Source organism: Ambystoma mexicanum, chromosome 1q, assembly GCF_040938575.1.
Source record: "Ambystoma mexicanum isolate Mex_15411 chromosome 1q, UKY_AmexF1_1, whole genome shotgun sequence".
NCBI classification, from domain to species: Eukaryota; Metazoa; Chordata; class Amphibia; order Caudata; family Ambystomatidae; genus Ambystoma; species Ambystoma mexicanum.
The window spans coordinates 523,785,513-523,799,021 of record NC_090922.1 but is presented as its reverse complement, the minus strand read 5'-3'; the positions used below and the strand labels follow the sequence as shown (position 1 = coordinate 523,799,021).

The window sequence follows — 13,509 nt, the reverse complement described above, 5'->3', positions numbered from 1 at the left end:
GCTACAGCTTCTCCCTATGGGGGTCAGGTTATCCTGTTGGATATATTTCTGAACTCTGGTGAGTACGGAGAGATCTTGGGTATGGCGTCAGAGAGTTCCAGAGTCCAGGAGCACAGGCGGAGAAGGACTGTTTTTTGTGTTATCTTTACACATCTTCTGGTATTCTGGGAGCACTGCATTGGTGCTCCGGCTGTTGTGTGTTAGTCCAGCATGCTACAGCTTATCCCTGTGGTGGTCAGGTTTTCCTGTTGAATAGATTTCTGAACTCTGGAGTATAGGGAGAGAGTTTTGGGTATGGTGTCAGAGAGTTTCACCATGCAGGAGCACAGCCTGAGAAAGCCAGTTTGTTGTTTTTTTGTGTGCATGTTTTCTGGGTGCATTGCATTGTAGATGAAGCTGTTGTGTGTTAGTGCAGCGAGCTACAGATTCTACCTATGGCAGTCAGGTTTTCCTGTTGGATATATTTCTGAACTCTGGAGATTAGGGAGCGAGTCTTGGGTGTGGCATCAGAGAGTTCCATAGTCCAGGAGCACAGGCGGAGAAGGCCTGATTTTTGTGTTATCTTTGCACAACTTCTGGTATTCTGGGAGCATTGCATTGGCACTCCAGCTGTTGTGTGTTATTCCAGCGTGCTACAGCTTCTCCCTATGGGGTCAAGTTTTCCTGTTGGATATATTTCTGAACTCTGGAGAGTATGGAGAGAGTCTTGGGTATGGTGTCAGAGAGTTACAAAGCCCCGGACCAAAGGCGGAGAAGGCCTGTTTTTTGTGTTATCTTTGCACATCTTCTGAGATTCCGGGAGCATTGCATTGGCGCTCCAGCTGTTGTTTGTTAGTCCAGCGTGCTACAGCTTCTCTCTATGGGGATCAGGTTTTCCTGTTGGATATATTTCTGAACTCTGGAGATTAGGGAGCGAGTCTTGGGTGTGGCATCAGAGAGTTCCAGAGTCCCGGACCACAGGCGGAGAAGGCCTGTTTTTTGTGTTATCTTTGCACATCTTCTGGGATTCCGTGAGCATTGCATTGGCGCTCCGGCTGTTGTGTGTTAGTCCAGCGTGCTACAGCTTCTCCCTATGAGGGTCAGGTTATCCTGTTGGATATATTTCTGCACTCTGGAGGGTACAGAGAGAGTCTTGGGTATGGCGTCAGAGAGTTCCAGAGTCCAGGAGCACAGGCGGAGAAGGCCTGTTTTGTGTTATGTTTGCACAACTTCTGGTATTCTGGGAGCATTGCATTGGCGCTCCGGCTGTTGTGTGTTAGTCCAGCATGCTACACCTTCTCCCTATGGGGGTCAGGTTTTGCCGTTGGATATATTTCTGAACTCAAGAGAGTAGCGAGAGAGTCTTGGGTATGGTGTCAGAGAGTTACAAAGTCCCGGACCAAAGGCGCAGAAGGCCTGTTTTTTGTGTTATCTTTGCACATCTTCTGGGATTCCAGGAGCATTGCATTGGCACTCCAGCTGTTGTGTGTTAGTCCAGCGTGCTACAGCTTCTCCCTATGGGGATCAGGTTTTCCTGTTGGATATATTTCTGAACTCTGGAGATTAGGGAGCGAGTCTTGGGTGTGGCATCAGAGAGTTCCAGAGTCCCGGACCACAGACGGAGAAGGCCTGTTTTTTGTGTTATCTTTGCACATCCTCTGGGATTCCGTGAGCATTGCATTGGCGCTCCGGCTGTTGTGTGTTAGTCCAGCGTGCTACAGCTTCTCCCTATGAGGGTCAGGTTATCCTGTTGGATTTATTTCTGCACTCTGGAGGGTACAGAGAGAGTCTTGGGTATGGCGTCAGAGAGTTCCAGAGTCCAGGAGCACAGGCGGAGAAGGCCTGTTTTGTGTTATGTTTGCACATCTTCTGGTATTCTGGGACCACTGCATTGGCGCTCCGGCTGTTGTGTGTTAGTCCAGCATGCTACACCTTCTCCCTATGGGGGTCAGGTTTTGCCGTTGGATATATTTCTGAACTCAAGAGAGTAGAGAGAGAGTCTTGGGTATGGCATCAGAGAGTTCCAGAGTGCAGGAGCACAGGCTGAGAAGGCCTTTTTCTTGTTCTGTCCTTTGCACGTCTTGTGGAGGTGGTCCCAAACACGACCCGCACTCAAAACGCCCATTTTGAAGTGCCAGGAACGTTCACGCAGAGGTACGTGACGTACGATGAGCAAATAAATCAGAAGAGAGCTGCAGTGGGGCTCTGCCCAGTACCGATCAGACCGACAGCACCTATTGAAGTACCAACACCAAAGAAAACATGGACAGTAAAGTACCCATTGAGGAAACCATATCAACAAATAAAACGGAATGAAGATCGTCTGAGTACAGTCCCTGAAGAGGCCAAGAAAGTCCTAAAAGAAGATGAATGGTGACGTCACAAGAACTCGGACTGACACTCAGATTAAAAAAACGACGAGCTGTGAATAACAAAATAACTTAATGATAAGCGACATCCTGAGTTGAAGTTAAAAGGACAATGTCAATTATAAGAAGCTCATGCCATCAGAGTGATGAAGATATGCAACCAGTTTACACGTGTACATATGCTTGGAAATGCAAGAAAGCTGAGGAAATCGTGCGGCTTGCTATGCTTAGTAGGAAATTTAATGCGGCAAGCGTCACATATACATATCTACCTCAAAAGGAGCACTTTATATAACGTATATGTCCCCTTTGCAAAAGGGCAGAACCAACCGCAAGTTACCAGAGGCCCCAGGAGAGAAGGCCGTCAAACACAGGAATCGAAAGCCAAGGACAGAAACGGAACTCAGAGGCACAAGGCCCATGCAAAGAAACCAAGGTCATCTTAGCTGACACAGGCTAATACAATTTATGACACCAAGAGCGAAGTATCCTGTTCAAAGGAGTCGAGATAAGCAACAGAAGGCATTTGGTGGACAGAAAGCTAAAATCAAATACACAAATTACATGGAGACGGAGACAATTTTACGGTGCTAAAGGCATGTGACCTGCCAAGCAAGAAGAGTTGGGGCCTTCACACCTACGTGCAGCCTTGAGCCATGCACAGATATCCGAGTTCTCCCAGACAGAGAGGCAGCATCGTGGCCTACAAATTAGAAACTAATTGACACATGGTCACTGGGTCAATGATTGATGGTGGTACTGGTTTGTGGGAGGCTAGGGGAACCGACGGGCACCCCGAACCTGGCTGACCATTCTGCATGCTGCTATGCAAAGTGGAAAAGTATGAGGTGCCGTGGCATCAACCCAATCACAATGTACCAAGTAATCTAGGATCCTCTAGTCAGTAGAACCAATGAGACGTCGTACTTTTTGTGACGTTTACAGTAGTCATATTTTAGAAAGGGCTTAGATGCCCCACCTGACACTGTTTATCCAATCCCCTCACTTCGTTGCCGTATACAGATATAGTACCTATAGTAAAGTTACCTTCCTATAACCTATAGGATTGCATGCAACATTTTTAGCGTTTCATGTCAGCGATGACAAGTTTTTTGTATAAAGGGTGTGATTTTTGTGAAGTTCATCGGAGTTGAAGCGAGAAGGATGATCAAGCAAGCGCTGATGTTCATAACTCCCCATTTTTTGTGCTTGTCATTAAACGGACTCCCTTTGCCAAACCATTGAGTTGTCATTATTGATATGATGCTTGAGTACTAATCTGCATCCCCATCCATGTCACGGGTGCTGCTATTCCATCTTAAAGTGCTGTTTGGGAAAACCCCAGTCCTATGGGCCGGCGGGGTTCCCTCTACACACTCTTCTGGGATTCTGGGAGTAGATTTTCCTGTGTGGGGGGCTTGGAAGATGATTCACTGAGACTTGAATTGTGAGAGCCTGGAAGGGGGCGGGGGTCAGTGAAGGTCCATAAACATGTGGGTAATATGATCGAATATACATTGACATGAGATTAGGCAGTACTGGGTCATGCAAGACAACCTTGTGCGTTGAGAGTGTGGAGCTGCGCACGTGTTCTCCTTTTTAGGCGGGCTGGCATTTATCGATTAGTAAGCAAGCGGAAAAGCAGTGGGGAGAGTACTGCGTCTCAGCCATCGTGCGCTACTGTACGCCGACTGCACACCTCTTCCTGTTCATAGATTTTCCCGCTCATCACGAGGCAGGAAATCATTACGCTGTCTTCGAAATAAGAGAACAACGAACAGACAGGACAAAGACAAGACAGCCTTTTTAACTCGTAAGCCACAAGGTCCTGGTAGTCAATAATGTTTTTCACAAGTTCTTCTTTTCTTGCAAAGAAATATCTCCACCTCCCCCAGCGCCGTTTGTGTTGTGCTCTTTCCACCCAACATGTGTGCACCTGCGCACTAGGGACTGCTGAGGCTTTCATCTTTCTTCGGAGTTCTTACGTTTGTTTCTGCCACTTTACTCCCTGTTAAAACCCTGCAGCGGGGAAAGGCTGTTTGTATACCCTGTCTCCAGGAGAATGTGTCATCTTTGGTGAACCTGCCAGGGCTCAGATTTACAACTAGGTTCTTTGCAATTCCTTTGCGTGATGCACTGGAGGGGTCCTATTTCCACCCCCCGGGTGGCTAAGCTATCTTTGATACATTTACAAAGGCAAGACTACACGCTGTGGAGGAGCTAGAATGCCCCTGGGACCATGACCATGCCTGCCTACATTTGAAAATCAAAATCCCTGAGATTTATGCAGCACCCACAACCACACGAGGCTCCGCCCCCACACCCCGCCCACATGTGAAAATTTGCAGTTTGCACTTTACAGTGGAATGCAATACATTTCATTAAATTGGCTATTTATAGCTAGCCAAATTGAATAGGACGAATGGCATACGCCGTCCATAAAATCAATATACACACAAAACCAAGAGAGGATATTTTCTTCAAATAGTGTTTTTGATAACTTTGAAATGGTTGCATGTTTTAAACTCCAAGAACTGGAGCCACTGAATGTCAATATTGGAATGAGATCTTGCAGGACATTCCCAGCCAAGGACTCATAAACACTCTAATGGCAGACCACGGCATCTTGTGTGTTGCAACTGCCCAAAAATTCTGAAACCCTTCCATTAAGAAATCAAGAATTTTAGAAGGGCAGCAAGGTGGGTGTCAGGTTCTATCTCCAAACCATGGTTGGAGTGATCATCAAGGGTCAGTGTAAGCCTGGCTAGTGAAAGGAAGCCTGAACCTCGGACTGCTAATGCTCCTCAACTGAGAGGCCTACGTAAATGAAAGCTGATAAAAATAAGAAAAGCGGAATACTGCTTTCTTTAGCCGTCCTTCAATTTAGGGCAACTAAAACATAAGGCAAACTTGCCAAAAAGAATGAAAGCTTTAGCAAAATAAACGCGGTAAGAACTGCATTTGCACGGGTCCCGTTCAATCCTCCATCCGATTGGCTGCAAAAGACCGCTGCCGGTAGCCAATCGGATAGAGGATTGGACAAGACCCGAAAACCCGGAGCCTCCAGGGTCTTCCTCGGAGACCCAGAGAAATTACTAAAAACCCAGAGTCTCTGGGGAAAACCCAGAGGTTAGGCAGGTATGACCATGACCCTGGTGTGAACTGCTACATTCACACACAATGGCAGGCTGTCTGTTCCTCTGTGTCACGTATCACCATCATGCACACGGGGGAATTATCCCCCTTTTCACGTTTTCTCTCACGTGGTATGCCCCAAACCACAGTGTATTCATGTGATACCCAATGCACACGCCAAATCTCGCTCTTTTTTGTAACACCTTCTCGTGTATACATTGTTTGTCCTATGTCAAGGTATCTACCCTACCCTCTGCAAATGGTTTCTCCCAGTGCTGCTGCCGCCCTGTGCTTATGGTGCACACATCTGTGTGAAAGTATTCCCACCCTGCCCACACCCTGCACCTAGCATCCTTTGCACATGTATGTGCTTCTGTGTTTTGTGTATTTATGTGATTGTTTGCTGGAGCGCTTCCATGTCTCAGTCATGCCACCTTGCTGTGCTGAAACAAAACAGGATGCCATCCAGGATAGCTGGTCCCTTGGCACAAGGTGACTAGGATCAATGCTGGGTCCTTGCATTAGGTTATGACAGCATCGTGAGTGACCACGCTTCGCTATTGGCTGGCGGGTCCTATTCCCTTCTTGAAGAAGGACAGGGTGCTTCGTCTGATGATTGCGGGCTATCACAAGTGGTAGGACCGCAGACCAAAGTATACCAAAAATGGGCGTCATGCAACTTAATGGCTCTGCCTCGAGAATGGAGTGCCTGACCAGATGTAGGACAGGAACCATCAGAGATCGAAGTAAGCAGTAACAGTCTGCACAGAGTTCCACTACTTTCATTTTTTTTACTGGTAACAGTTGCGCTGCTTTTTACAACAATGTTCACCATTCCGCAACTGTACATAGTTCTTCACTTTACCATCTTAAAGTGGTTGCAGCGGAAGTGCAATCTGATGTACATTATGAAGCCTAAATGGCACGGATGCATTCTAGCTAGCTTCATGTTAGCCAATGGAGGCTCGAGGATGCCCTGCTAATGCTCAGGAGTCTCTCCTCACACTCCATCTCCCCTTGATGTTGGAAAAACTTGTCAAGTTGTTATCTCTGGTTAAGTTCTAAGATAATATAGTTTGTAAAGGTCAGTGCCATTTTAATACCACGTGGATATATAGGACTTGCCCACCCTGGCCGGGGGGCAAGGGCATAGTTGAAGTAGGAGCCTTTGTGATTAGTTACTTGGACTATAGCAAGGAACTCCTGGGGGACAGTTCAATGAAACCTATGTCAGTACAGCAGTGTGACAGGGATGTGTCCTGGCCCCAGGCCTTTTTACATTGTACATAAATGGGCTCTATAATGCACTTTTAGGCTCAAATGCAGATTATCCACGCGGGCAACAAAGCCTTGCCTCTGTTAGCTTACGGCGATGACACAGTCCTTATTGCCCGGACCCCAAATGCTCTGCAGCAACTGATTAATCTGTATACAGATTTTATGACAAATTTGGATCTGCAAATCAATACAACAAAATCAGCTGCTGTGGCAGGTGCAGCGGGGGAAAAAGAAGCGCACACAGATGCATAAGATGTTTAGCAAGGGGTCTGTAATTCCAAGGGTGAAGGAGTTTTATTACTTGGGAATTCGTTTTTCGGTGAACTGGAAAGGAGAGGCCCACATACACAAACGACAAACTAAAATGAGCCCGTCACTGGGGTGGGTGACTAGCTTTATGTACTTGTGTCAGGGGCAGCCCCTTCACCTGATAATGAATGTATATAATGCCCAAACATGTGCGGCGACTAATTATGGGGCCTCTTTATGGGGGCATGAAAAATCCCTTGAACTCCAGACTGTGGAAATAAATTCTTCAAGAAACTGCTTGGCCTGCCTTGCTAGGCACCAACTTTTGCTGTGCATGCCGAGCTTGGAGAAAAATATCTGACAGACAAATGGTACCAGGCTCCATTATTACATTGGCTTAGCATTTGGTCAAATGCCAAAGCAAGGATAACTCAAGATATTATTCAGGACCTTGTTCGAGGAGATGTCTGGTGCATCACTCCTAGGTTAAAGTTCATTCATGGCTATATGCCCCAGTTAAAGGCACTGAGCCTCTTTCCGCCGGCTGATTTGCTGAGCCAGTGTGGAAGGAATTCTTATCTGGTTAAAGGGATGGTCTAGTAAAATTTTTTATTTAAAAAATAGATAGGCAACATAAAAAAAAATACTAGCATTCTCTGTTTTAAAACTTCCTATGTAAACTTTTGAGCTATTCAAGCTCAAAATTCGCAAAAGCAAGCACATGGGCGCATCCATTTTGTGAAATGGAGGCCCTCCTGTGCTGGCTTTTGCGGCACTAATGAAGGAAAAGCCAGCCAGCTGTAGTAAACAAAAGCTACCGCTGGGTGGCTTTCCCTTCATTAGTGCTGTAGGCGGAGGACGGGGACCGGAGACCAGAGGAGGAAGTCTTATTTGATATAGTGGTACAAATGCATATGGCAATTATGATTTACCCATACTTTTTGTTTAAAATAAACACAAGGGGCCTCATTACAACTCAGGCGTTAAGGGTTAACGCCACCGTTAACCCTTAACGCCTGATTCTGATTTTAACGCCTGCTTTTAGCAGGCGTTAAAATCCATGGCGCTAACCTGCCATGGTGCTAATTACGCCGCTGTAATTTACGGCGGCGTAATTAGCGCCTTCCCCACTCCCATTATGCCCTATGGGGCAAAAATGGAAATGGGGAAGGGAAAATGGGAAATGGGGATTTACCGCCCCACTCACCTTGGAATGGGGCGGTAAATCCGCCATCCACCATGGTGTAAACGGAGTTTACACCATGGTGGTAAAGTTGGTGCACTTAGCACCAAGGTTGTAATGAGGCCCAAGGTGATTTAGCAGTTTGTTTTCACACCCCCCCACCCCCACTGAAAGGTCTTTGTTGGGGACATTGGACAGTAGAAATTGGGATGATTTGAGAATTTTGGATTTCAGACCCCCCTCTACTTAAAGGCCTGTATTAGGGAAGCTGGCCAAAAAAATATTGGAATGTTTTCAAAATGTTGGATTTCAGACCCCCCACACTTACATGCCTGTGATGGGGAAGCTGGACCAATAGGATTACCCAATTAAATTACATGCTATAGTTGTCAACGCACATTGGGAATGAGTAATGTTAATTTAGAATTTTAGCAAAATTCAACACATGGTGTTCTGCCAAGAGGAATAAATTAAATTAATATTTTAGTTAAGTAGGGTAAGGATCTACACAGTCCTCAGCCCCCACTATAAAGGTAAAGGATTTAACTCAAGCAGACTCCCTCATTTTTGGTATGAAAAGGGGCAATTCTACTTACATTTAAAACCTCTGTTTAAAGTTCAGGAAAGCCACCTGCATGTGAGGAACCTCAGGTAGGACAGGGCAGGGGTCTGGTCACTCCATTTTCAAGGATGGTCCCCAGCTCTTCACCATAGGACCCAGTCAGCTATTAGGCCTTTAGAGCAATAGACCACTCCACCCAGATGCAATTTCAGCAAAATCTCCTTTTGGTGTTTCCTTGCGGCTGTCAGATGGTACATTTCAGCAGCTCTTTCCTTCCCCATAGTCCATCCACTTTATATACCAATGATGACACCATCAAGATGTCAATACTGGGCGATGCCCTGCAAGAATGTTCACAACCAGGATTGGACAGTTACCCTTCTCTCTACCCCCAAGTCCAGCCTCTTTCTTTACTGATGTACACATCAGGTGTTGTGCTGCACTCCCCGAAGCTTATAGTCTTGAAGGGATGAGTCACAGTGCATGAGTTAAAATACTTTCTTTATTATAGACATCAATTTAAAAAGCCCATCACATTGATGTTACCAAAAAGGTAGAGCCAGAATTGTGGCAGCATGCCACGTTTCTCTATGTTCCTGTCGCTTGTTCACATAGTATATATATATATTCCACTTCATCTAATCATGGGGAATTTAATAAAACAACAGCCGGGCCTGCACAATGTTGCACGGTTTGGAAATTTTCTGCCGTGTTTACAAAAAGCATAATTGTTATTCCCCACATTCCTAATTTTACTCTCCATCAGTTTGCCAATTCTTAAATTTAGAACATGTTAAGAGCAGCCAGGAACACCTTTTAGCTGGTCATTACAATTCCCTAATTCGCAGGTGGAGGAATACTATTTCAACAAAATCGCCTGTAAATATCTACAAAAATGACCCAAACATAAAAGTAGTACACCTTATGGTTACTAAGACAATTGTGTAAATGATAATAGTACTTTCTAATTAATAGCAACTCTTCATGTTATGCAAATTGTAGCTCTCTGGTCTCCAGGCCATTTGGGTCTCTGGGCCAGGGTGTGACCAGAGTTTTTGTATTAGTCTCTTTGTTGCTTGAATTCAGAGTTCAGCCTTGATTGTAGCCCCTGTTTTCACACTTCCCCTCTGCGTTTCAGTCATGGCCAGCTAGACCATTTGGACTGCACAGAACTGCCCTCAGAGACAGCAGGTCTAGGGAATTTTGGTTTTGGACACCCTTCGGGCATACCACATTTTTGTGCAGTTGTAAATAGTGGGGATGCAAGCCGGGCTTTCAGTGGGGTAGTCCTTTGTTAATTTTGACCAGAGACTCACTATTTGTCCTTGTCTGAAAGGAACTCACATATTGCATTTTCTAACATCAGCCTTGATTCTTTGACATACGGTGTGTTTTACTGATTAGGGTTCACTTTGGTTTTGCACTGAAAGCACAGGGCTGTTTCTTTCAGTCATTAATAAAATACAGTTTTAATTATCTGCTGTTTGTTTTTCTGCTGAAAAGTGGGTCTGAATTGTCACAGTGTGCCACCTTTTGATGGCTGGCAGTTTCAGTGGCTGCATTTATTTCCCAGCCAGCAATGTGATGTGCTCTTCCAATCTGCAATTGGATTACATTTTTGTTTTAGCTTTCTCCGGATTTCCACTGCAGAAAGACACCCACATAGTCAGCCTCGGGCCTACAGGAACATTTCATGGAAACAAAGTGGGTTTTTCTTTTCAAATGTTTGCCCACAGTGTGCATGTGAAGCATAATATACATTATTTTTTGTCAACACACACTGTGTCTTTTCCCCGACATCTTTATGTTAGCAGGGGGACATTCTTCTCATGTTCTGCTTTAAACAGCAAACACACAGGCAAAGTCATTTTGGTGTCAATGTTTGAAACTCCTGTTTTTCATGTGAAAGTCAACTTTTAATTTCTTCTGCTACTTATGAATTAAAATGCTGCTTTTCCTTTTGTAATGACAGGCAGGCCTTTTTCACATGGCCTTCCTTTTGTTACTTACAGAAACCTCAAAGTCTGCCTTAATAGGCCCGTTTTCAGTGTGAAGGTTTTGTTATAAATGCTGGCAGGTCATTTCTTTGATTGGTCCCTTCAGGACTATTGGATTGGGGGGTTGGATTACACCCCACAGGTGGATGGTACTTCACTAATCCAATGCTTAAATGTTTTCCTGGGATACAAACATATGAATGGGCATAATGAGATGCCACTGTTATGTTATGTTGATTTATAGTGTGCACCACAACCACCCAGTACAGTCTTTGTGTTGTTTTGCCCATTACCTAAAATGTAACGTTACCCAGCATGCCTTCCCAAGTTTTGCATAATTAATGCCTTGCCCTAAGTCTCTGAACATGTTGGTTTCACTTAGGTCTATTGTCTCATGTTAACACTGATCCCTGTTTGTTTTTCTAGGGACGGAAGCCAGGTTACTTCTCCTTCCTGGACCCCTTCTCCCCCGCCGTGTGGCTCTTCATGCTCCTGGCCTATCTAGCTGTAAGCTGTGTTCTGTTCCTGGCCGCCAGGTAGGCGCTCCTCTCTACCCTCCAAAGTTTTCCTCTCCCATTGCTTGCCTTCCTAGAACCTTCTGAGAAATGCATAGATTTTAGATTATGCACCATTGAAGAATAAATGCATGTCTTTCTGAATGATCCATAAGTAGTGCAGGTGATCTGCTCTTGGCGTCCTGTGGTTACAGAACATTATCTGTTTGGTGATTCTGTTTCCATTTCTGTATTTGATGACAAAGTTTGGCCAGTGCTCCTCCTTTCAGGCTTCTTTGGGGTCTCCTGAAAAAGTATAATTCTCTATCACGAACTTGGGATATTGGCATTTATGGAATAAATGGAAATACGGCCGCCATTAGACTGTGCTGTTATGCTGTTTCTCAGCGTGCCACTGCAGTCTAGTCTTTTTCCAACATGGCCGCCGCCGAGTTCTATTTCCTCCCCCAGACTCGGCGGATCGGCGCGTTTCAACTTCTGGATTTTCCTTGTTGCCAGTGCTCCTCGTTATTTCCCTTGGCGGCAGTCCACCCACGCTATTGCTTACAGTTTGTATCCCTCTCTCTGCTCCCCTTTCTAGCGCTACGCCTTGCGGTATTGCCTGCTTTTTTCTCTTACTTTTCCCTGCCATATTCTTCTGTTTCTGTTTCCCCTGTTCTGTCAATATTTAGTCAGTGTTCTTGCTGAACCCCTCCTGTGTTTACTTTTGGGTATTCCTGTTCTGTTCCTTCTATTTTTACCATTCATTACTTTATAATTTCTTCCCGGAATTCCTCTCGGTCTCCTGTTGTGATTATCCTTTTTTTGTCTACGCTGTTTATACAGCTTTGATATCCATTCGAGATATTCATCTCCTTTACCGGCCTATTGTGCCGTTGGACTCGAGAAGACCTGGGTTTTTTTTATGCCTGTGGCTTTTTCCCCTTCAACATTCCGCCTGTTGCGGAGAGAGGTCTCCAGAGATTCCCAGGGCTGGAATCACGGTGGCTTCCTTCCGAGGCAGACCTTATCTGCACAAAAAAAAGAAGGCAGAAGCACGGCGACCTCAAAGGAAGAAATTGGATTATTCTTCTACTACCTCAGGTGAGGAGGAAGGGGGAGAAGGTGAACTCCGTTTTCTGAGTGAAGAAGAAGATATTTCCGACCAACTCGATAGCATTACTGACAAACCTGATATTCTCCACCATTGGAGTATGCTGGGATTCCCAGTTGCTGGTGTGATGGGTTTAAGTAGAACTGTAATCTTGCATTCAGAACATGCTGGATAATATTCTCTGCTGACCACATATTTAGCCTGCTCGGGTCTTCTGTCTGTTTTACACCACACTTTCTCCAGATGTGAAGACCGGTGGTCAGTCATAATTTCGAAAAAATAATGTCGAATGACAAAAATGTCGAAAAAAAAAATGTCGAAAAAAAAATGTCGAAAAAAAAAATGTCGAATTCCGTTTTTTTTATTATATATTTATTTTGGGGTCCGGGAGTAAAACAAATGGGTAAAACAAAAAAAAAAATTTTAAAAGAGGGGTTGGGGGGAACCCCCCCCCCCCCATTTTGAAAAAAAACGTATTGAAAAAAAAATTCGACATTTTTTTTCGACATTTTTCTTTCTAAATAATGACTTTCGACATTATTGTATTCGAAATTATCACTATAAACCGTGAACACCATAAAGGTCCATGTGGGATAGTGGTTTCCTCTTATATGAGAGCAGCTTTCTCTACTCCTCAACACAATATAAGCCTCTGACAGGTCTTCGCTAATGTGACAGAATAGGAAAAGTGAAGTGTGGGCCAGTGTACGACAAATAGTTATTATCATTAAGCATGTTAATGACATAGATAGGGCCATTAGATGTACCATAGACATTTCTGCCAGTTTAGGGTTGTGCCCTTTAGTATTCTGTACTACTTTGCCCCCATTGCTGAACACACAGCAGGAGTGGGGATACAAGAACATGGAGCATTAATGATAAATACAGATCAGACACTGCACATTCATCCAACTTCACACAAGGCAATTTCAGCACGCGGCACGGGCAGCTGCAGTGCCACTCATCACTAGCTCATGCTCTATCTGCAACAGGAGAAGGGGGAGGGGAGTACCTCCTCTTCTCCTTCCCTTGCGCATCTGCAATGTGGAAAATCTGCTTGTGAGTGTGTGGGTACACCCGCACCTCCACACTCCCAGTGAGTGATGGGTGGATGGTTGATGGAGAGGAGCGGTGGGTGGGGATGCAGAG

General features: G+C 45.0%; 1 protein-coding gene across 5 annotated transcripts in view; it reads left to right on the top strand.

Moving 5' to 3' along the window:
• Positions 1-13,509, top strand: part of GRIK5 (glutamate ionotropic receptor kainate type subunit 5) — a 1,788,232-nt gene that overhangs the window by 1,697,558 nt on the left and 77,165 nt on the right. For all 5 annotated transcript variants that reach the window (XM_069640936.1, XM_069640937.1, XM_069640938.1 and 2 more), the window contains one exon: positions 11,179-11,288. In XM_069640936.1, coding sequence (XP_069497037.1) covers positions 11,179-11,288 — 110 coding nt within the window. The remainder of the gene's footprint in view (positions 1-11,178; positions 11,289-13,509) is intronic.